Source organism: Microtus pennsylvanicus, chromosome 10, assembly GCF_037038515.1.
Source record: "Microtus pennsylvanicus isolate mMicPen1 chromosome 10, mMicPen1.hap1, whole genome shotgun sequence".
Taxonomy (NCBI): Eukaryota; Metazoa; Chordata; class Mammalia; order Rodentia; family Cricetidae; genus Microtus; species Microtus pennsylvanicus.
Genome location: NC_134588.1, coordinates 52,215,169 through 52,239,771, shown reverse-complemented (window position 1 = coordinate 52,239,771; position 24,603 = coordinate 52,215,169). Strand labels below are relative to the sequence as shown.

The window sequence follows — 24,603 nt, the reverse complement described above, 5'->3', positions numbered from 1 at the left end:
ATAAACTCCTTAACAATGTATTTAAATCACTAAATTATCATTAGTAGCCAATAAAAATAACTAGTAAAAATGTAATATTTTTAAAATTAATAAAAGAATGAAACCATAAGTCATTTTTAGAAAATAATGAAGGATTAGTAGGAAATTATTTAGATTGCAAATAGAAAACTGAACAAATTTTGTTCCATTTAATCAAGAATCATAGCAATAAATGTCAATATAAACTTAAGATTACAATTTATCTTCAAAAAAGCATTCAGACTTTGTCCCCTGCAGCACCAGCTGAACTGTCAACTGAGATGAAGGTGAAACCATGAAAATGTGAGAATGTCTCGATTTCTTACTTCCACTCTTTTAATATCCTCTTCCAAAACACTTAGTTCCTTCTGGATCTGTTCCAGTTGCTGTAGATTAAAGAAATGGAGAAAAAATTCTAATCTAAACCACAATTTCATCATCATGAGAAAAAAAATTAGATTTGGATAAAAGAAAAAAGGATACTAAACTGACAACTAAGAGCAAAAATAAGGGGACTGAAAGAAAAAAAATCAGAAGTAAATTTGAATGTTACCATTCAAATAAAGATACTTGTCTATATGGAAACACAATATGTTTATTTACAATAACAATGACTGATTTTTACAATAAAAATATAAAAATGAACAATAACAATAAAATTACTTAAAAATACAAGATATCCAAAATCTTTCACATTTCCTCATTTAGTTGACTGCTTTTTTAAGGCACATTTTGTAACCCACTTTATTAGTATGATAGTGGTTCAGCCAACCTCAAAGAACTATAAACTAAGCATTTAAATAAAAACATTTAAATATTTGGCTTTTTATATTGTTCCCATTAGATCATAATCATTTGCATGTATATTGAAAGATTTCTTTAATACAGAGATTTAGGATGTTTGCAACTATCATAAATCTAGAACATACAAGTATCTCAAATATTATCACTTTTATCATATTAAAAGTTTATTTTAGATTTTATTGAGATGATTAATCAACAGAAATAGCTAAAAATCTTCATTATACACTAAGCTTGTAGCACAGGTAATAAAAACCTAATATCAGAAAAGCAAACAGCCAACCACTAGAAAGACCTTTTACCTCTACCAAATCTTTAGACAGAAAGGGCAAAATTCTGTCTCCATGAATCCCCACACTGCACACTGCACTCAGTTCCTGTCTCCTGTCTCCACCTCCCCACAGTTAAGATTAAAGGCATGTGATCCCAAGTGCTGGGCTCACCTTTGTGTGAGCCCTGTTTCTCTTTTAGACAGATTCGACCTTCTATAGCCCATGGTGGCCTTGAACTAACAGAGACCCTCCTGCACCATGCCACGCCCCAGTCCTGGAATTAAAGGCTTGTGCCACCACTCCCTGGCCTGTACGGCTGACTAGTATGGCTGCTTTGCTCTCTGATCTTCAGACAAGCTCTATTTAGTAAAAGACAAATAATAAACCACCATATAAGCTGCTTTCCAGAAATTCTAAATACCCCAAGTAAGCATAACTAGGTGTTTTACTTTAACACAAATATATTGAACCATTTAAAACTATGAAAACTGTAACAGATAATTGCATAATACTGATTGCTAGATTTGAAGCAGGTACTACATATATTAAAAAAATGAGGCATAGAAAGGCTAGGTAATTTGTTGAAGAGCATTCAGTGGTGAGCAAAGAACTGAAATTAGAATCAAAGCAGCCTTTTTATTGTAGTAAGCAAGCTGTCAATCATAGCAACACTGTCTCAAGACAACAGCACCTTATAGCTTATGCCTTAATGCCAATACGAGAACATTTTTAAAGGTCTCTTAGTATGAGTAGTGTCTATTGCAGCAAAATAAGCACAGTGAGTATTGTTTAATTGGTGAATTTATTGATATAAATGTTTGTCACAGCATTCTGCTCAGCATGGAAAACAGTACAATGGAAGTAATGTTCAAAACAGAATCTAAGTAAAATTAGATCTTAAATCAAAGATGGAGCCCTAAAAGACTTACAGAATTTTACAAGAGGTAAAGTCAAAATAAAAAGAGTAAATAATAAGAAATGCTAAGGCTATGAAGAAAGGAAATAATAAAGAGCCCATAGCAATGAATATATTTGCCTACCATCAATCTAATCAAAAAAGATGAATCAAGTACTAGACAGTAGAGAAAGCTAACATTAAAGAAACAGGCAAAGTAATATACACATTAAGTGGAAAGAGAAGAAAGTCAAATTTAGCCACCGACCCAAGAGAGAAGATATATTCATCAGAGAAATCAATGGTTACAAAACAGTGATTAGTATTATCAAATGTTTTCAATTAAACATTGCATCTACTTTAAGAAAACTTTGCTCATTCATAAAAAGCATAACACAAGCATTTCTACCTTAACTAAAACAACTTGGTAGTCTTTCAAATAAAGACTGGTCAAGTGGTCAGTTTTCAATGCCTCAAATTCACAGCGTACACACAAACCCACAACTTCCTCTACATTCGTTCCACTGCTATTTCCAACAATGTGTGCTCCATTCTGATATAAAAAGTACTCTAGCACAGCTCACATGAAAGCCATGCAGTTCAATGGCTCTCAACCTATTTTACATTCTGTAAACAACCCAGTTATTCCTCACCAACTGCTGAAGTCTTTTGTTTCACAGATACTTAAAATTCCAATGGCTTTTGCCAACATAGTACTCTTAGGGTCACCTCTTCAATATTTTAATTCAGTTATTTTAAAAGGTAGCGCTCCTAAATATCTTTATGAAAAAAGTATTTTATTCTGAGGGTTATTAAAAAGAATGCTAGAAACAGTTGATATAAAAAAACCTATATCAACATAGATAATCCAGATCACATTTGATCATTAATATAGCCAGAAAAAAATTAGTAATTTTTCTAATATATGAAAACTTGAAATATGAGAGAAAATCCTGATGTCACCTGAAATGACACAACAGTAAATTCTTATTTCTGTCTCGTCTTTCTAGAGTACTGACATACCTATTTTAATACATAGGAGCTGCTGTATTTTTAAGATGAATAATTTAAAAAATGGCTAATATCAAATAATCTATACTTTTAAAACCAAGATTTCAGGGCTAGAGATAGCTCAGCAGCTAAAGTACTTGCAGTTCTTCAGAGTACCTGTGTTTGATTCCTAGCACCTACATAGCTCAGAACCATCTGTTAGCTTCAGTTCCAGCGATCCCCTGCCCTCTTCTGGCCTCCACTGGCACCAGCACGTGTGTGATATACAAACATACAAGCAGTCAAAACATCTATGCACATAAAATGAAATAAAATTATTTTAAAATAAATCACTGTGCATGGTGGCACATGCCTTTAATCCCAGCAGTTGGAGACAGCCACAGGGAGATCTCTGTGAGTTCAAGACCAACCTGGTCTACATAGAGAGCTCCAGCACAGCCAGGGCTGTTACACAGAGAAACGCTGTGTGACCTTGTCCAAAAACAAAAAACAAACAAACAAAAATCAAGACTTTCATATGGATCTTAAATGAAACAAATAACCAAGGTAAAAGTGTTATCCTAATAAATATAAAAATGGTGTTAAAAGTTATTTTGGATGTCAGGCAAGAAATTAAAATGGAAAATTAAAAGAAGTCTGAAGAAAAGAAACTGGTTAGAAATTACATATTAGATTCAAGGCATTTCCATCTCAAGATATCGATACAGAATATTTTAGTACTAATACATGGAAGACAAAGAATAACCATCTGAGAGAACAGTGCTAAATTTAACCTCTAGGCATCATAAACCCAAAATGCAGACTGCCAGAATAAGACAGACAGAGGCCCAAGTTTGTTTTGGAAACAAGTAGTCCATAAAGGTGACTGCTATCATATAAATGAAATTCTGTCACAACTTGAGAGTGATAAACTCAATCAAATTTGACTTAATAAAAATGCAGAATTTAGAGCTACTAAAATAAATACAGTAAATGACAGTGCTGATTCAGAACATGTTCCTAAGACATCAGTAGCAAGCACTTTCTAAATAGTGTTTAAAAAAAAAATCAAAGAAGAAATACTTAAACATTTAAAAAGAAAAGTGTCTCAGAAGTGCTCTAAAAACAGAGTTTGAATATGAGGACTACTCTATTACTGACAATGGTTTTAGAACAGGTAGTAATCTTTTGTACTCACTTCTTTGAGCTTTTACTAATTTTTTGATAAAGTGGATATATGTGAATATTGAGCTCACTTGTGAATTCAATTGTGTAACAATATTACTTAGAATAAATTATACATACACAATCTAAAATAAAGGAATGTGCTATTAGAGAAAAGGCTGGTAATCAAAAGAAAATAACAAAGCTCAGTGTATACTAATTCTAAACAAAAAAACTACTAAGTGCAAAGTATAAAGTCAAAACCCTTATTGTTCCATATAGTAATACAGATACATACTTAATTTACTATTTAATGGCAGGCTTAATATTAATACTTCATTTAGCTCTCCCGCAGCATTTTATTTTTAGCCAAGAAACAAATGAAACAAAAAGTAAATGAACAAACTAGGGAAAACAAGAAGGTATAGTTTAAAAAATGTAAATGGCAGGCTCACATGTCAACCCACACACTGGTTTGCACATGCATACTCAAAAAGACACAAATTATTACAAATTAATGCAACAACTGGGGGGATCTACAAAACAGAGATGTACTAAAAACAAACAAGCAAGCAAACAAACACTCAAATGGCTGAATACATGCCTATAATCCCAGCACGTGGAAGACAGAAACAGTATGTAGTTCAGGCTGGGCTATATACAGCTTAAAGTACACCCCGCTTCCAAAAAAAAGTACAGACAAATCAAAAGAGAAATTTTGAAAAACTGCTCAAGAAATCAAATGGAGAAAAATATTCTAACAGAACAATGAGATAGTTCAGTGGGAAAAAACACTCGCCTGAGGAGCTGAGCCCAAAGTGGAAGGAGAGAACACACAACTAGAAGTTGACCTTTGACCCTCATACCCATGAAAGTACTCATGTGATACCCTCGTACACACACAACTGTAATAGAAAGTAATGTTTTTTTAAGTATAATAGAAATTTTTAAAAAAGAATAAGCACAAAACAATAAAGCAACAAATCTAATTGGTGTTGTTTACAATAGATTTACACTAGGTCTAAACACAAAAAGAGAAACTGTAGATTAGTTGGCAAATACATGCCTCTAAAACACAAGGACTTTTCTTTGTAATTTCTAGAATTTATGGCCCATGATTATAATCCCAGAACTGGGGAAACTGAGGCAGCCTGGCCAGCCAGCTTAGTCTAGCTGAGGGTTCTAAGTCAGTGTGGTTGTCGTCTGGCTTCCAGACACATGTACAAATATGCACCTGCATGCACACAAAAGCATACTGCAACTATATACAGTCAGAGGTAAAAATCACCTCAAATATAACAGTTCTAAAATGACCATGACAATATCACAAAGATTCAGTAAAGAAGCAAAACAATGTCAACACACATTTAACAAGTTTATACTGCACAACACTTGAAAAGTGCAGAACTTACTATCTACCAGATGGTAAATAGTATATGCAAAGAAAGCAAATCCTTTTCAAGGAATGTATCTAACAAAAGAAGTAAAAAACATCTATAAGAAAAGCTATGAAACACTAAAGAAAAAAACTGAAGGAGACACTAGAAGGTAGAAAAATCTCTCGCATTCAGGGATCAGCAAAATTAATATTGTAAACATGACAATAACACTGAACAAAATTTACAGATTCAATGTAATCTCCAACAAAATGTCAATGATATTTTTACAGGAATAGAAAAATAAAGATCTAAAATTTAGGGGGAAAAAAAACCCCACAAAGACCCAAATAGCTAATACAATCCTGACCTAAGAGAACAAACTAGAAATACCATTACATATAATTTCAAATTACACAGTAGTGCAAAAATGAAGAAAATAAAATGGCTACCACACAAAAACAGGCAAGACTAAAATAGAGGATCCACAAATGACCCATGTAACTACATCTACAGAATTCTCAACAATGGATTCAAAACAGATCTTGAGAAAAACAGTCTCTCTGGTAAATGGTGGCACGAAAACTGGATACCCACATGTAAAAGCATAAAAATAGATCCCCACCACTTACCCAGAATTTCAAAACACAACAAATAAACAACAACCACATAAAGAAAACCATTAAAATACCTTATTATAAGACCTCAAATTGCCAGGCAGGAGTGGCATACACCTTTAATCTCAGCACTCGGAAGGCAGAGACAGGTGGATCGCTGTCAATTCGAGACCAGATTGGTCTACAGAGTGAGTTCCAGGACAGGCTTCAAAGCTACAGAGAAACTCTGCCTTGAAAAACCAAAAGACCTGAAACTTTGAAAACACTAGGAGAAAACATAAAGCACAAAGATTCAGGACAGACAAGGACTTTCAGAATAGTATTCCAATATCAAGAATCAGCAAGTGGAACTGAACCAAATTTTAAAACTTCTGCATAAATTAAAGGTGTGCCTAAGACTACAGAGTGACTTCAAAGGCAACATGATAGAATTAATGAAAACTTATTTCAAAGAAAAAGAAAAGAAAAGAAAAAGAAAGAAAGAAAAGAATAAAGGAACAAAGGAAGCCTGGGGATTTAGCTTAGTGGTAGAGCTCCTTACTGCCTAGCATGCATAAAACCTTGAGTTTAATCTTCAGTACCAAAAAGAATCCCTGGAGACTAATAAGGGAGCTTTCCCAAGCATAAGGGTAATAGAACATGAACAAATCAAAGAGTGCTAAATAGTATAGAGTGCAAACCTGAGATCCCAGTATTCTAAAGGCTCAGGCAAAAAGACTGAGAATTCAAGGCCAACCTGAGCTACAAGACCCTTTCTCAGAAAAGAAAGAATTAAAATCGAAACAATAAAAGTCAGAGTGTTTCTGTTATGGTAAAATTAAATCAGCAAATGACAAAAAAAAAAAAAGAAATCTTCATATTCAAGTAATGTTTATTTCTAAGTAATCCACTGTCAAAAACAGTACCCCACATAAAGTACGTCCAAAAACATTTGATGTAGCTAAAATGAAAAAGGAAAAGTACAACCACAGGCTCGTTTAATTCTAAGTAATCTACTGTCAAAAACAGTACCCCACATAAAGTACATTCAAAAACATTTGATGTAGCTAAAAGGAAAATTACAACCACAGGCCCTTGTATAATAAAGCCCAAATAACAAGCACAAACAGTAACACATGAGAAACAAACAGGAAAGTAGCAAGGGAGTGATAGAAGCTAAAATATAACAGAACACAGGATAGTCAAAAATTAATTTTTAGAGTAAAATTGATATGTCCTTGGGAAGAACCAATCAATGATTGATAAAAGAACAATAATGCTATAAGCAATATCACAAATAAAAGAGGTCATTAAGTTTTGAGAGAACAATAAAAAATTAAGAACAAACTTACATCAAAAGTTCATGGTGGAGAACGTCTCAGGAAAGTGTAACATATAAAAAGTAACCAACAAATATCTGGATCCACATATAACTATTTAACTGGATTAATAATCTGAAATCCATTGAAAACAAATCAGATCTAGATGGCGTTTCTAGCTAGATTCTAAACACTGAAAAACAGACATGCATCATCAACTGCATGAATTCTGCTCACCCCAAACAAAAGAACACCAGGAGAGTATATACCTCCCAAGTCATCTGTTAAAGTTAACAATCTTTACAGCAAAACTGCACAAGATCTGCGTAACAAAAACACAACTTCACTATCTCACCCATGAACATCAACACACAAAAAAATTTGAAACAAAACACTAATGATCCAAATCACACAAAAGAGTACACAAAAAGCACACAGTTTGCTTTACACAAAAAGGTGAATTCAAGTAATGGAATAAATTATCCTGATGGGCCTCCTAGAATACAAAACATTCTATAAAAGACAACCCTGCAACAATCTTGGTGGCTGGTCACTACAGATACATAACTGACTGACTTTCTAATGTTAAACCTATTATTTATCCAGATTAAGAAAATGAAAAAGAAAAATTCTATGATTATCTCAGATGTACAAAACTCCTGAAGTATACTCAATCCCATTCATAATTGAAGAAAAAAATCCTCTTACTAAGGAGAATAGAAATATATTTCCTTGAATGATTAAAAACAAAACAAAACCCTAAGGGGGATAAAAACCTACAGAAAACTCCATACCTAATGGTGACACGTCGAATGATTTCACTTTGAGAGCAGCATCAAGACTAGGATGCTCAGCTATCACCACTTCTATTCATCACTGTACCGGATGTCCTAGCCAGCAGAGTAAGACAAGAAAAATAAATAAAAGATATAAGGATCATAGAGAAAGACATTGAATTGTTATTGCAGATTATGGTGTGTACATAGAAAACATAAAGGAATCTACAAATAAGAATTAATGAAAGTCTAACAAGGCTGCTGGGGACTTAAGTTATGTAGGTCAGTTGAATTTCTATATATCAGCAATATTAAGAAAATAAAATCAAAAACAGATAAGCACTGAAATTATAAAATCTAAACAAGATATGAAAGACTGGTAGTCTTTGAAAGTATCAAAAAAATTTAAAGATGGTTTAAAATCTAAAGTATGCAGAAATATCAAGTTCAACAGCACAATGCTATGAAGATATATTCTTCTCAATTTTCTATAAAGTCAATGTAATCCCCATAAAAATCTCAGCAGGCTTAACATGGAAATGCATTAGCATATTCAATTATGTGTAAGAAAATGCAAAGAGCCATAAATACACAAGAGTTTCTTGAAGAAAATCAGTCACTTAAGGTTCTAGCACATAATATGGTACTTCCCAAAAGATAGACAAGTCAAGCATGGGGGCAGAAAGAGAGTCCAGAGGCAAATATACATATACATAGACACATAAGAAATGAAAGTGAAAAACTTAAGAATAATGGGAGAAAGAATGGACTTTTAATAAAGAATGTCTGGGCAGCTGGGGAGCCGTGTAAAAAGATCTCTAAATACCACATAATACAGCAAAACAAAACGAAAACAAAAACCTCCAAGTAAAGCAAAATTCAAAATGTGAAAGATAACAAAACAAAGTTTCAAATGAAAGACAGTACAGGAAAATATCTGCATAACCACAGGTAAAGATTCTTTACCTAGCACCAAAAACAAAAAACAAAAAAAAAAACTAAGAAAGATAATTTTGGTACTATTAAAGTTAGAAACTTCTATCCATCAAATAGCCATCAAACAGCGCAACAGAAAAAAAAAAGTATCCCAAATAGAAGAAAACTTGATCCTTGTGTTAGACAGATCAATATAACAAAGAATTTATATCAAAACAGTTACAAGCAGTAAGCCACAAAAAATTAAGTAAATGGAAAAGCTACAACTAAACTTGTGTAAGTAGTGCTTCATTCAGATGCACATAAAAAATAATCCACAGAACCAGCAAACATAACACCATGTGCTCAACCTGTTAATCATCAAGAAAAAGGCAAATTCAAACTCCAAAGAGATAGTAATGCATACCTGTAGGAAAAGTTTTTAGTTTATAAACTAGAAAAAGTCACTGATAACTTCTGGTAAGAATAAAACGCAATACAGAAACCCATACAGGTCTGTAGAAGGAATATGCAATCCAAGGAGTACTGTTTAGAGAACACTTTAGCATTCTCTCTTTAATGTAAGATATACATACCCTACGACTTACTGATTTACATGTATCTTATATGAGTAAATATTCTAATATACACATATGCACAATACCAGCATTGTTTATGAACAGTCCCAACTAAAATCAACCCAATGTCTACCAACAATTATTTTTATGAAAATAATATATACTTATTCAGTGAACACTATGAAATACAATCAGAAAATATCATGGTAAAGTTTTTTGTCAAGCAGACGAGCTAGGATCATTTGGGAAGTGGGATTCTTAATTGTGAAAATTTCCCTACCAGATTAGCCTCTGAGGCCTTTTCTTGATTAATGATTGCTATGGCAGGGCCCAGATGACAGTGATTGGTGATACCCCTGGGCAGGTGGTCCTGAATCCTATAAAACCAGCAGGCTGAGAAAACCATGAAGAACAAGTCAGCAAGAACACTCCTTCCATATCCTCTGCTTCAGTTCCTGCCATTGAGCTCCCACCCTGACTTCCCTCAGTGATGGAAGATGACTTGAGACTTGTTAGCTGAAATAAACCCTTTCCTACACTGGTTGCTTTTGATCACAGAGGGGTTTTTGTTTTGTTTTTTGTTTGTTTGTTTTATCACAGCAGTAGAAACAACTAATTCAGACATCCAACTAACCATGTATATCCATATAGGTGAACTTTAACACTGAGGCACATAAGGGCGGGGCAGATTATATACTGCACAAATACATTTACAGAAAGCTCAAACACAAGAGACCTATATATGCTTAAGCAGCAAAACATTCAAGAAAGACAAGAGAAGTTACTACCATAAACATCAGGATGTTAGCAAACAGGAAAGGGAGAAAGGATTCTGAAAGGGTAGTCAGGAACCTTCTGGAATCCGAGCAATGCTTCAATGCTTTATTGTATAATCAAGAGAGTTGTGTGCATATTATTCTATTCTAAAGCATACACTCAATTGATACAGCTTTCCATGTTTCATTTCATATAAAATGGTAAAAATTCAATTCATTCCAACTTAAGTGAACTATTTAATAAAGAGGGTCCAAAAATTGCCAGAAAGTCTATTTCAAAAATAAAGCAAGTGAAAAATTAAACAATGATTCTAATACTGGTACAGATTTGAATGGATACAAGTACTTTTTACCTGGAATCCAAAATTCTTCTACCGTTCTATGAAAAAAAGACATTCATCTAGATACAGTTATTAAATGCTATGCTAGGAAAGCTCTCATGTGACTGCTAAAGATCCTCTCCTCTTAATATTTATATCTATGTGGGGAACTCCCTCTTAAGTTTAGAGTAGAACATTATTTTTTATTTTAAACAAAGAAAAATTGGTGAAACTGTTAACGTAAAAATGAAGTGTCAGACCTGTGAGATGGCTTACGGGATAAAGACACAGACATCGAGTCAATGATCTCAGTAGGATCTCTGGGTCACACAGGGCAGCACAGAACATGTTCCCTCATGATGCCTTATATACTGTGTATGCCACCCCTTCCTAACTCAACTGCACAAAGTAAATAAAATAGAGTAATTATTTAGACTTTAATAAATTAGCTCCTCGGTCACTTGTAATAATTAAAACTAAAATAACCAAAATTAAATCAATCATGGATACACTAAAAAAAAAAGAAGTAGTGCCTGTATGTGTATGTATGCTTACTATAGGCTCCAATATCCAGAAGCACTTGGAATTAGTTTTTTTTTTTTACCTAAACTACCTATAAAATACCGTACAAGTGGAAATCAATCTCAAGGATATTAGACTCAAGCTAAAGGACCCAGCACAATTTCCCAAGAAGTTTAATGACAAAAACAGAAAACCAGTAACAAAGCCATGGGATTCAATGAAGTAATAGAGATAATACTAGAAATTACCAGGTACCTGAGAAAAGACATATTAGACTCGTGAACAAAATTACTGTTGGCACACAATTATCCTTCCCACCCATCATTCCAATTTTTGCACTTTACGACAGGTTCTGTTCAAAAACTTTTGTAGGCAAATATTCATACAAGAATGACTAAACAGAACTGCTCCAGGAACAAGGACAGATACATTTTGTGACTAATATGATAAAAATAGTATCTCTACAGAACAAAGACTAGATAGACTCAGACTTCCTGAGCTTAGGATCCCTTAGCTATAACACAAATCCTTTAGCTGGACCAATCAGTCCAGATGGACCCACCTCCACACTGCTCTATGGGGTCTGAGAGTCAAAGCAAACTCATGCACAGATGAAACACCTCATGGGAAATGAAGTCTTTCATCTCAACGCACTAGGATCAGTTCTTCGGCCAGCACCTACTAAAACTGCGGTAGTGCTAACTTCTTAGTTTGCTAGTGAGAGTAAAAGACTCTGCCCTTTTGAGGTTTTATGGATATAAAAAAATTAATTGTTAACACTTGAAACTATACAGAAAAAAGAAACTTAATATTGAATAAAAACTTTAAAATTTTCAGTATACGGAAAATTCTCAGACATTTCATTTAACTTCTTCCATCCTGATGGATGGATTATTCACTGTACTAACATGTTTAGTCATCAAGGCCTTTACAAGTATCAAGTACTTTACAACTAACCAAATATCATTTAAAAGGAAGTATAAGTCTAAAACAAAAAGAAATACGTAAAATGACTGTAACACTATTTCATGCATTCCGTTTAATAAGTAAAGTAGGTAAGAAATATGAAAGCTAATCAGTTTTATAGATTAAAGTTTTAATTTTTCACCACAGGAACAGGAGACAGGAGGGTTCACAACGTACACACTGCATTTAAAACATCCACGAATCATATGTTTTCAGTTTTGTTACATATAGTGATCCAAGGATCAGAGCTTCAACAACATCTAGGACTTGCTAGAAATGCACAGTCAGGGTCCAAAGACTCCCTTTAATTTAATAGAAGAGAGAGAGAGAGAGAGAGAGAGAGAGAGAGAGAGAGAGAGAGAGAGAGAGAGAGAGAGAGAGAGATTGATTGATTGATTGATTGATTCTAGGGTGACTTGACTGAATGCTGAATGACCTCGTTAGCTTAGGTACTGTGCGTAGTGCTACAGAGATGGCAATTAAGAGTATTTGCTCCTCATGCAGAGGACCTAGGTTCAGTTTCTAGCACCTAAGTGGCTCACAAGCATCTGTGAATTCAGTTCCAATGAAGCCCATCCTCCTCCTCTACCCTCCAAAAGCACCAAGCACACTTGTGGCACAATCACATACATGCAGGCAAACACTCACACAAATAAAATAAGAACTTTTTTAACTTTAAAGAAGCACTGTGCTCCACCACATCCCAGCACTCGGGAGGCAGAGGCAGGCGGATCTCTATGAGTTCGCGGCCAGCCTGGTCTACAAGAGCTAGTTCCAGGACAGGAACCAAAAACCTACAGAGAAACCCTGTCTCGAAAAATAAAATAAATAAATAAATAAATAAATAAATAAATAAATAAAGAAGCACTGTGCTATAAAAATAATGTATATAAATGAATAACTGACCATTACCTGCTCTCTCACAAAAACCACCAAGAGACAAGTGACTGTTAAACATATAATAAAGATACTGTTTCTGTTACCATACAAAATAAAATTCCACAAAAGTTGGGATTAAAAAAGTATAGTCACTAACTATGGAAAGAGTGTTTAGCTATTTACACCAGCATATTCCAAATCTTATCTTAACAAAGCCAGAAGTTAGTAACAAGATGAATAACCAAAAAGGAAACTACTAAGATGATATAAAGTTCTATAAATATTACTAATAATTTTTTATTTTCAAGTTAATGATCTAAACATAGTATTAGGTAGATAACATATTTTAATGAGATCTTAAAAATAAAAATGTTAGAATTAGGAAGAAAACATATTTCAGAGTTTTTTTTTATATGTGGTCAAGAGCACAGACTTGATCTTTACATATTATCTGTGTGTGTGTGTGTGTGTGTGTGTGTGTGTGTGTGTGTGTGTGTAATGACTGAGGAAATCTGTGTACTAAATTAGAACATTCTGGTTATAAATCAGTGAATACAAAATTGTTTTGGGTATCCTACATGACTTGAGACTTTGAAAATAGGTTTTAATTATTCTTTTTCACGCGTATTTTTCCACATCAAAAACTGCAACTTTTCAAGTTTTATTTAAATCTTTCTGTTTTTGATGAAAATTCATGACGGCTCTATTTACTACTTTTTATAACTTTAAGATGAATCATTATGGTAAGTGCTATACACTGGAGTATTCACCAGGGTCTCGTTATTGTATATAGTGGCAAATACTCTACCACTAAACTATATGCCTAGCCATTAAAGTAAGATCCACTGAAAACTATGTGGCATATACTTCCAAAAAGGGATCTTGAAAATAGTGAATTGTGCTGGGCACGGTAGCATGCACTTTTAATTTCAGCACGTAGGATACTAAGGGAAGCAGATCACTACGGATCCAAGATCAGCCTGGTTAAGAGTCCCAGACCTGCCACGGCTTCATAATGAGACCTTGCCAAAAAAAAAAAAAAAAAAAAAAAAAAGAATACAACAACCACAAAAAATTGTAAGTTTTTTTTTTTAATGACAAAGATTAGGACCCCCCCCCCCCAAATTAAAGGCTTCTAAATAAAAATATTTAAATGTTTCAACCTAAAATGCTTATACACAATAGGAACAAGAAATAACAGAAACTAAACATAAAGTAAACATGAAATAACATACCTCTCTCTTATTTCTCCTTGCAACCTTGAGGAATTCCATAAGGATCTGTAGTTGAGCTGCATGTGATTCCTAGAACATAAAGTTTGAACATTCCTTAACAAATACAAGCTCAGAGTTTTCACTAACAAACTGCATAACAAGTACTACAGATCTACCTAAATTAGTTTATTACTTCTATCTAATCAGTTTTCCCATCTGCTAATTGCAATTTCAAAAACCAAGATACTTTCTATAAAAAAAAAAGAAACAAAAACAAGAAATTTGTGCTCTGCATGTTAAAAAAAAAAAAAAAACCACCATGTGTAGGTAATGGCTTCTTTTCCCCAACCAAACTCAGCAACATCAAGACAAAAATAACAATGGACTTAATATAGTTCCTAAAAATGAAAATGATTTTCCAGAATGTCTCATTTGCTAGGACAAGCATTAATAAATAGGAAGCTATCTCTACCTTTCAGAAACGTAGGCTCTCGTAAGACTGAGCCTCCTACCATTCAAAGGTGTTAATATGGGGCTCTGAACCCTCTGTCCTGTAAGGAGGAAGAGGTTTTGTCAATAGAATAGCTACCCTTAAGAATCCCTCTAAGGAACCCTTATTTGAAGCTTTGGTTTCTGTGATATGAAGCTGCTGCCTTCTTTTTATGGTAAACAGAAATACATTGCCAGGAAGTCATACAACACCTACTCACACACATATGAGATTTAATATAAATATATTTTGACAAAGTTTGCTAAAAAGAAATTAAACGTTTGAAAACACACACAAATAAAAATTATATATACATACATATATATGTGTGTATATATATGAGGATAGAGTACCCCAAACTAATAACTGAATGATGACTGTATTGATAATGATTATGACCATGACATTTGGTATGTATCATAAAATTCACACCACTTACTGCTTCCAGTTGTTTCTTCTTCTGCACTAGTAATTCCAACATGAGGTTGACATTGGCCAAATCAAGGTTATCCTGATCAGTTCCTAGCAAATCTTGAAATATTTGCCACCTGTGCCCATTCTAAAATTAAAAAGAACATGGAAACTTAACACTGTTTTAGATTCTAAAGCAAACACTGAAGAAGTACTTTCTACAGCAGAAGCAAACTGCATTCTCATTCTTACTTCTCCCCAATTCGCGGAGCACAATTTAAACACTAACTCCACTTTTAATGAATATATAGCTAACAAGTATAAAAGGCACACAGAAGACAAATATTAAGTTGATATCTCTAAGTAATTAAGTATATTAATTTGACATGTCAAAACACTTGGATTTTCAGCCTTGCATTTGGTAAAATATTAATTTAATCACAGCTGTCTCAACAATTTGGGGCTAATCCTTTTAGTTAAGAAACTTTGCACAGCTTGTTCAAAATACCTTGACATATGTCCTGTCACATGCTAGATACAAATAAATCCTATCTAAGGTGATATACCACCAGGTCCTTCAAATCATGGTCAGTCTGGTAAACTACTACAGATAATACAGTTAAACAAGTTATTATTTACTTATTTAAGTATTCTTAAATAAACTTCTTTAAGAAAAGTCAATTATTTCTTAGGTATTAATATCTATTATCAAATAAAAACATTAAAGTGAGGGGCTGGAGAGATGGCTCAGTGGTTAAGAGCACTGGATGTTCTTCCAGAGGTTGTGAGTTCAATTCCCAGCAACCACATGGTGGCTCACAACCATCTGTAATGAGATCTGGTGCCCTCTTCTGGCACATGGACATACATGGAGGCAGAATGTTGTATACATAATAAATAAATAAAACCACATGGAATTTAAAAAAAAAAACAAAAAACATTAAAGTGAATTTAGTAGAAATAGAAGTAAGGGGGGCTAAGAATATTGTTTAGTTCATAGGGCACTTGTCTACTATATACAAAGCCCTGGGCTCAATCACCAGTATTATAAAACGAACAAAAACAGTAATAGTAATAAGAGCTGAAACATACGGTGCTACTCACTGAGTGGTCCAATTTGAACCTCTTTTCCTCAAATCTTTGCTTCTGTTTGAGAATGAGTTCATTCACTGAAAACAAAATAAAAAAACACACAAAATTTGTATATTTGTTATATTTATCTTCTACTTGTTCTGTTTAGGTAGATTTTATCTTAACTTTACAGAGTCTCAAATTTAAATAAATATAAAGAAGAAATTGTTAGGGCTGGAGAGATGGCTCAGAGGTTAAGAGCATTGCCTGCTCTTCCAAAGGTCCTGAGTTCAATTCCCAGCAACCACATGGTGGCTCACAACCATCTGTAATGGGGTCTGGTGCCCTCTTCTGGCCTTCAGGCATACACACAGACAGAATATTGTATACATAATAAATAAATAAATTAATTAATTAAAAGACTATCTTTCTAAAAATAAAGAAGAAGAAATTGTTAGCTTTCTATTCTATTTTGAATCAGGAAAATATTTTCTATAATTGTTACAGGAAATTCTTTATAATTAATTCTATTACTGCAGGAAATTCTTTATAATATACACCCCTCTTTTATATGTTTCTCAATACTAATACTACTGGTATCTGGAAGAGATTATTTTTCACTGTGTGAGAACACATGGATTCTATGAGACAAGCACTGAAGATTTCACTTTGTTGTAACTTTTCTATAAATCTAAACATCTTGGAAGAGACTGATAATTAACTATTCAAAACCATTTCATTGTTCTTAGTAACAAGATTATTTTTCCAGAGCTGGAGAGATGGCTGAGAGGTTAAGAGCACTACCTGCTCTTCTAAAGGTCCTGAGTTCAATTCCCAGCAACCACATGTTGGCTCACAACCATCTGTAATGAAATCTGGTGCTCTCTTCTGGCCTGCAGGCATACATACAGGCAGAACACTGCATAAATAAATAAATAAATCTTTTTTTTTTTTTAAGTGTTACTCATGTACCTGTTTTTAAAAAATAGATAAATCTCAGACTGCCATATATAACTTTCGGGGATGCCAAATCTCTTCTCGATCATGTGACTAATCAAAGCCAAACTAGTGACTTTGTTATTAGCCAGGAATTGAGGCGAAGTCAAAGTCACACAGTTTGATTTTGGTTTTCCCGACAAAGTCTTACTATGTACCAAGCTTGACTAGGGTTCCTGATGCTCCTACCTCAGCAAGGGTTATATGGATGCTACACACAGCCCAGAAACACACACATTCCTACTCAATGAGAGATGTGTTCTCTTTCAGATGAAAGAAAAAAATTTCTTTTTCTCTCTCCAGAAAGAGATGGTATCTGATACTTCTTAAAGCCATTTTGAAGTTCTGGGGTAACTATGTAATGGATCAAGGCAGATCCTCATGAAAGAAAAAAATTAATAATTATCAAAGAAGTGCTAAATAATTCTGGAAATTCTCTATAAATGAATATAATTTAAACAATGTTTAAGGGACTTTTACTTGTATTTGGGTTTTTTGTTGTTTTTTGTTTGTTCTTACAAACAAACATACTAATACCAAAAGAGCTGATAAATGGTGCTAGAAAATTCTATTACGATGCAGAAATTATTTGAGAAACAAATGGACCAAGACAGAGTTGATATTCAAGATGAAATGCTGAATATGGTCCACTACACAAATAAATCAAAATAGATTCCAAACCCACCTTGGGTTTGAAGCTTCAAAACTGAATGAAATGATCTACAGCCTCAAATAACTCAAACTAGCAAAAGAGATACATATATAATATAATGGGCTAACTAATACTATCATTGATGTAGACTTACAGAGTACACGGACCATCTAAAGGTCAAATAAGAATGGAGCCAAACTATGCATAGACTCTCTAGATATAAGGATGAATAAAAAAAAATACAGATAAAAGTATGTATTTGCAAGTTGTGACCTACTCATAAAACATCAGAGGGTGGTTTTGTGAAGGTTTGTTAATAGGGCTAAGATTTAGAACCTGAATATTAATACATCAGTCTGGTTATAAAAAGTAGGAAACAGGCCGGGCGGTGGTGGCGTACGCCTTTAATCCCAGCACTTGGGAGGCAGAGGCAGGCAGATCTCTGTGAGTTCGAGACCAGCCTGGTCTACAAGAGCTAGTTCCAGGACAGGCTCCAAAGCCACAGAGAAACCCTGTCTCGAAAATCCAATAAAAAAAAAAAAAGTAGGAAACAAACACCTCATAAAATTCTTACAATCTGATAGAGAGTGAGAGAGAGAGAGAATCTGAAATAATACAATGAAGAATAAACAAAGTAACAATAAACCAGAATGGTGCTGGAGGATGGCTAATAAGTTAAGAGACTTTGCTTCACCTTCAGTCCCCAGCAACCGCATAGCAACTTATGACCACCAAAGCCTTTGTCTGGCCTCCTTGGCATATACTTGGTACACAGAAATATATGCAAACAAAAAGCTCATACACACATAATAAACCAATCTTTTAAAAAGAATAAGCTAAGTTTAATGTTTCATTACATGTTACATTACATTATTAGCATTTAAATAAGAACTGTGACTTAAATAGTTACAATACTGTATGCTATTAAGTATCTTAAAAGTCTTACATGCCACTCTCTGATTCTTACCAACACATTACATCGTTTTTAAAGGTTACAAATTGCAAAACAGTTACAGAAAACAAAGGTTAAAATGAAAAAGGAAATACATTAATAGGTATGAAGTATTATAGCACACAGCACTATAGAAAGATTCTACTATAAGAAACAGGAAAAACAGGCATGGTGGCACAGGTTTATAAACACAGCAGCATTTGGGAGTACCGCATGGTAAAATTAGAAGCACAAGGACAAGATGAACTGTACAAAAAAGAAAAGCACCTCAAACATTTTTAGCAAGGAAATAATGCAACTAAGCAAAATAAGCTTTAAACATTGACTCAGAACTTTTGTGTGGATACTGAAAATACTTGATTATTTTTCCCTCCAAAAACTATACTTCAAAGAAGGTGTTATGCACAATACCGGAGGAGAAAAGCAACTGTCAATCTTATGCCACTGTGAAACATTTGATCTAAATTAATAGCCTGTCTAGCAAGACATATCTATCTCACCAGTACAAAAATGGAACAACCACTACGGGATTAACCATCCACTTTCTGATTGGATTTAATGACCAATCCACAAAATGAAACCATACCTGACACCACTGTCAGGCCTAAACCTGTGACTGGACAGGTACATAAGTTCTAGAGGAGAACCTCCTACGATTATTCTGCTGAATGGACAGAGAATTAAACTTAACTGTCAACTAATACAAGGCCACACATCTAAAACTATATGGGCACCACAAACTGGACTTGATGGGTATAAAAGAAAGAGGACACAGACTAGGTTAATAGGGAAAGAGGGGATAGATTTGGAAGGAATTGGGAGAAGGGTGAATATAGTCAAAATACAGTATATAAAATTTTCAAAGAATAAAAATTACTTTTTTAGCCAGGCAGTGGTAGGCCATGCCTTCAATCCCAGCACTTGGGAGGCAGAGGCAAGTGGATCTCTGTGAGTTCGAGGTCAGTCTGGTCTACAGGGTGAGTTCCAGGGCAGGCACCAAAGCTACACAGAGAAACCCTGTCTCGAAAAACAACAACAACAACAACAACAAAAAATTAAATTATGCCTTTAATTCACAGCAGTTTGGCTGTGAAATAAAAGAACTGATTTTTCTTTCTTACATATATTTTACTTCTTATAGAATTTCTTTAAAAAACATCTTTTAGTTTTCACTTTAAAATGTGAATAAAGTGGAAGTCTCTTCAAATACAAGCTATATATGATTGACTATTTGGCATGCAACTTTTAACCAAGTCTTTTATATCTCTAATCAGATCTCAGAAAAGTGACTGAGAAGAAAGGTAAAGTCTATATTACTTTACCTGAGTTACTCAACATGTTTGTCTCGGTGTCATCATTTAAATAATAAGTATAATCATACTGTATGTCATAAGACTTCATAAAGATTAAATTAAGCCATATCCATAAAGTATATCATATAGTATCTAGAGCTCTGACTGCCTAAGAGTGGATGTATGTATGGGACAGACAGACAGACAGACAGACAGACAAATGGGAAGAGGGGAGAGGGTAGGGAGTGAGAGAAGAGAATGAGGAGCAGGGAGAAGGGAAAGAAGAGAGAGAGAGAGAGAGAGAGAGAGAGAGAGAGAGAGAGAGAGAGAGAGAGAGAGAGAGAGAGACTCCCTGTGCAGCCAAACTTAGAACTAAATTTAAAATCCCCCTACTTCATCCTCTGAAATGCTGGGAGATGACAGGTTTTCACCACCATACAGGTCTAAATATAGATTTTAATTTAGTAGAATCTATAAAAAGAGGTAGATTCATAACAAAACTAAGAAAAGTTAAATTACAAACTTTATAAACAAAGAAACATACAAGTCCTGAAAATGGTGGTGATACTTCAAGACTCAAGGGAGGAAAAAAAGGAGCTCTAAGAGTACTGGGGGTGTTATAGGTTTTGTCAATTTTCTTCCTTTTCAAGTCTGAGTAATATTCTACTTTGTATTTTATCCATTTTGCCTTCCATGACTCCAGCTCCTGGAATAATGACCGTAGGAATGTGCACATACAAATACTCCTGCGGAACTCTGCTTCCAATTTTTCTTGGTATCTACTTATAGTAAACTGTTGGATCAAGAAAATATTGTTTTCAGAAAACACCACACTGTATGTATTCCACTCCAAACATAACACACACAGCTTCTCCACGTCTTTGCTTTTCTTAACTAGCTAGCAGCCACTTTATTGAGTATATAGCTATGCTTTTTGAGTTCCCTTTTTCATATTTTTTAGTTTCCTTTCTGACTTACTACAAGGGATACCTAAAAGGGTGGAAGTAAGAACCGGGTCTAGGTTTTCACAGGGTAAGGTAGTGAGGTAGGCGGGAAGCACATGTGTAGCTGCCTGCTCTCTCCAGGCATGCCACTCTTCCAGTACCTCACATGCTCAGCAACGTGCACACCTCTGCACCGGACATCGTTTTGTTTCTTACAGAGGCTTTTCATTAAGTTGTAGAAACTGATTAAATCAATGGTCATTAAATCAACTGACCCTTCAGTTCCTCTCATCTCCCTGTTGATGAAGGTGAGCTTGAAGTTACAAACATCTACAAAGTAGCTAGTCCCCTGAGCAACCTAGAAGCTCCCAAACAGCAGACAATTCATTTTACCTGTTTTCATAGGAAGTAGAACATTCTACTTGGAACTAGTCATCCTCATGAATTATTTATGTTTATTATTAGTATATAAGATTAGTCTTAGTATTTCTGCTGTGTTCTAACAGTCCTTAGTCCCTTAATTTGTATTGAAGTTAAACTGGGTCTGTAATTTTATGTTAAGAAACTTAGTGTGCAAAATTAGTACTAACTTATTTTAAGACAGGTCTACCTGAACCACACAGGGTTTGATATGGTTAGTCTCCCAGTGCTGGGTATGAACACATGCCACTACATCCAACTAAAGCCATTAATTTTTAAATTCACAGTTCGCACTTGACTACATTACTTCCAAGTTTTTACCACTTATAATTAAAGTTATACTACAATTCTTACATTTCCATATCAAATTCTTTATTTATATCTTCCTCCTCCAACTGGGAGACGACCTTTCCAATTCATACACTCTATACCCAGGAATATCCATCATCAGCATTTTTCTTCTCCTGTCTGAGAAGAAATGACTGAGCACATGTCCTCCCTCCCCGTCAAACCTTTCCTTTGTTACTTCTCACTGCTAAACTGTCAGGAGAAACCTAGAAACACAGAATAAATTCTACTTACAGAGACACAAAGAGTTCTAGACCTTTGACAACCTCTTGAAACCTTACATTCTGTCCAAATATGTGCACAAAACTCTAAAGTGCATGTTGGGTTTTGCTTTTATGAAACTGAAAAATAACAAGAAATGGTACTAACCATGTATAGAGTCTATGCCATAGCCCAAGAAGATGAAAGCACCCTGGTGAGTAACAGAGAAAAACTTGCTTACTTCTGAGTCGGGATTTCTGAACAAACTATTGTCAGCATATATTTTGTCGAAAGAGTATAATAAAAATAATTTAAAGACTCACCCAAGAAATTAGGATAGAGATGGTCAATATTGTCCACAACATAATTACACTTGGGACATCTATTATTATTGTCCTCCAAACTCTGATGAATACACTTGTAGCTATTAGCATGGGGGAAGAAAAAACACAAACTTAATTATAACAATGAAGAAATTAACAAACTGGCCACAAAGAACTATCTATTAGTGTTCTCACTTTCAACATAACTAATATAGCCAATTTATTACCACTTATATCTCTGTATAACAAAATACATAAAGCATTTATTGACTGAACAATATATAGAACTATTTCAAAATAAACTCAAAAAGTCCTATATATAGCATAAAAGACAAATGAGGACTAAGTTCTAGGTTTCGCATTTATACTATATTCTAGAAAAGCAAATGCTTATGGTCTAATGAATTTTGGGAGTACTTATATTACACAGAGCTCAAACAAAACTCTTAACTACTCAAGCAAAGACAAAAATCCAGTCAAGAAGAATGAGAAAATCATCACCTTCACTATATAACAAGTCATATTCGCTTCACAAGAACAAAAAAGTGATTCATAATTACATGTTAATTTTTACTAACAGGAATGGAAAAATAAAAGAAAATATAATTATATTCCAGAAGACATAATCGTAAATAGCTGAATGAAATGAAACCAATACAACTTTCCTAAAAAGCATATGCAGAAAAAAACCTCAAAGTTTTATATTCCTTTAATATGGTAAATTTTATTTATAGGCATTTATTATCAGGAAGCAACAGAGTTATCTAACAGCATCATGGCATCGTAATAGCAAACTATAATAGAAGCAACCTAAACTACACAAACTGAATAAATCTATAATTATCAATCCAATACAATGTATACTAGCAATAAAAATTACATTTTACCTATGTACTATACCATATATTATTTAAGAATGTGTTATATATATAATATGTATTTCATATGTACTATATGAAATTTTCTTTCTTAAATTTTTGTGACATACTACTTTTTCAAAAATGCTAACTTTACTAGTACTCTGTGTGTGATGCTGAGAAGCACATTCAAAAGATCAGAGGTAAGCCAGACCCAAAAAAAGGAACATGGGACGTACACACTCATATTTGGTTTCTAGCCATAAATAAAGGACATTGAGCCTATAATTCGTGATCCTAGAGAAGCTAAATAAGAAGGAGAACCCAAAGAAAAACATATAGGCATCCTCCTGAATATTAACCTTCATCAGGCGATGAAAGGAGACAGAGACAGAGATCCACATTGGAGCACCGGACAGAAATCTCAAGGTCCAAATCAGGAGCAGAAGGAGAGAGAGCACGAGCAAGGAACTCAGGACCGCGAGGGGTGCGCCCACACACTGAGACAATGGGGATGTTCTATCGGGAACTCACCAAGGCCAGCTGGCCTGGGTCTGAAAAACCATGGGATAAAACCAGACTTGCTGAACATAGTGGACAATGAGGACTGAGAACTCAAGAACAATGGCAATGGGTTTTTGATCCTACTGCACGTACTGGCTTTGTGGGAGCCTAGGCAGTTTGGATGCTCACCTTACTAGACCTGGATGGAGGTGGGTGGTCCTTGGACTTTCCACAGGGTAGGGAACCCTGATTGCTCTTTGGGCTGATGAGGGAGGGGGACTTGATCAGGGGAGGGGGAGGGAAATGGGAGGCAAAAATCTTTAATAAATAAATTAATTAAAAAAAGAATGTATTATATATATAATATGTATTTCATATGTACTATACGAAATTTTCTTTCTTAAATTTTTGTGACATACTACTTTTTCAAAAATGCTAAGTTTACTAGTACTCTGTGTGTGGTGCTGAGAAGCACATTCAAAAGATCAGAGGACAGCTTTGTGGAGAAGGTTCATTCCATCCACCTTTTCATGGCTTCTGAAGAGCCAACTCAGGCTGATAGATTTGCATTAACAACTGTATGGCTGATTTCCATACTTTTCCTTCAAGAAAGAAAGAAAGGCCTGTGATAGAGTCAAAAAGAATTGTCCTTGCTAATATGGAACTGACTTTTCATACTGGACTGGAAAATATCAATCTATACTAAAAGAATTAAGGTGCAGCAACTTACATACCACCATATAAAACTTAACTAACTGTAGATGA

At 34.3% G+C, this 24,603-nt stretch overlaps 1 protein-coding gene across 6 annotated transcripts in view; it reads right to left on the bottom strand.

The window, feature by feature from the left end:
* Cop1 (COP1 E3 ubiquitin ligase) overlaps nucleotides 1–24,603 on the bottom strand; it is a 119,105-nt gene that overhangs the window by 82,065 nt on the left and 12,437 nt on the right. Inside the window, exons 3-8 of one of the 6 annotated variants that reach the window (XM_075988359.1) lie at nucleotides 22,478–22,578; nucleotides 22,323–22,365; nucleotides 16,371–16,447; nucleotides 15,307–15,426; nucleotides 14,399–14,467; nucleotides 345–404 (exon numbers count right to left, since the gene is read on the bottom strand). In XM_075988359.1, coding sequence (XP_075844474.1) covers nucleotides 345–404; nucleotides 14,399–14,467; nucleotides 15,307–15,426; nucleotides 16,371–16,447; nucleotides 22,323–22,365; nucleotides 22,478–22,519 — 411 coding nt within the window. In that variant the 5' untranslated portion in view covers nucleotides 22,520–22,578. The remainder of the gene's footprint in view (nucleotides 1–344; nucleotides 405–14,398; nucleotides 14,468–15,306; nucleotides 15,427–16,370; nucleotides 16,448–22,322; nucleotides 22,366–22,477; nucleotides 22,579–24,603) is intronic. The other 5 variants (XM_075988360.1, XM_075988355.1, XM_075988356.1 and 2 more) reach the window with 5 other exon arrangements.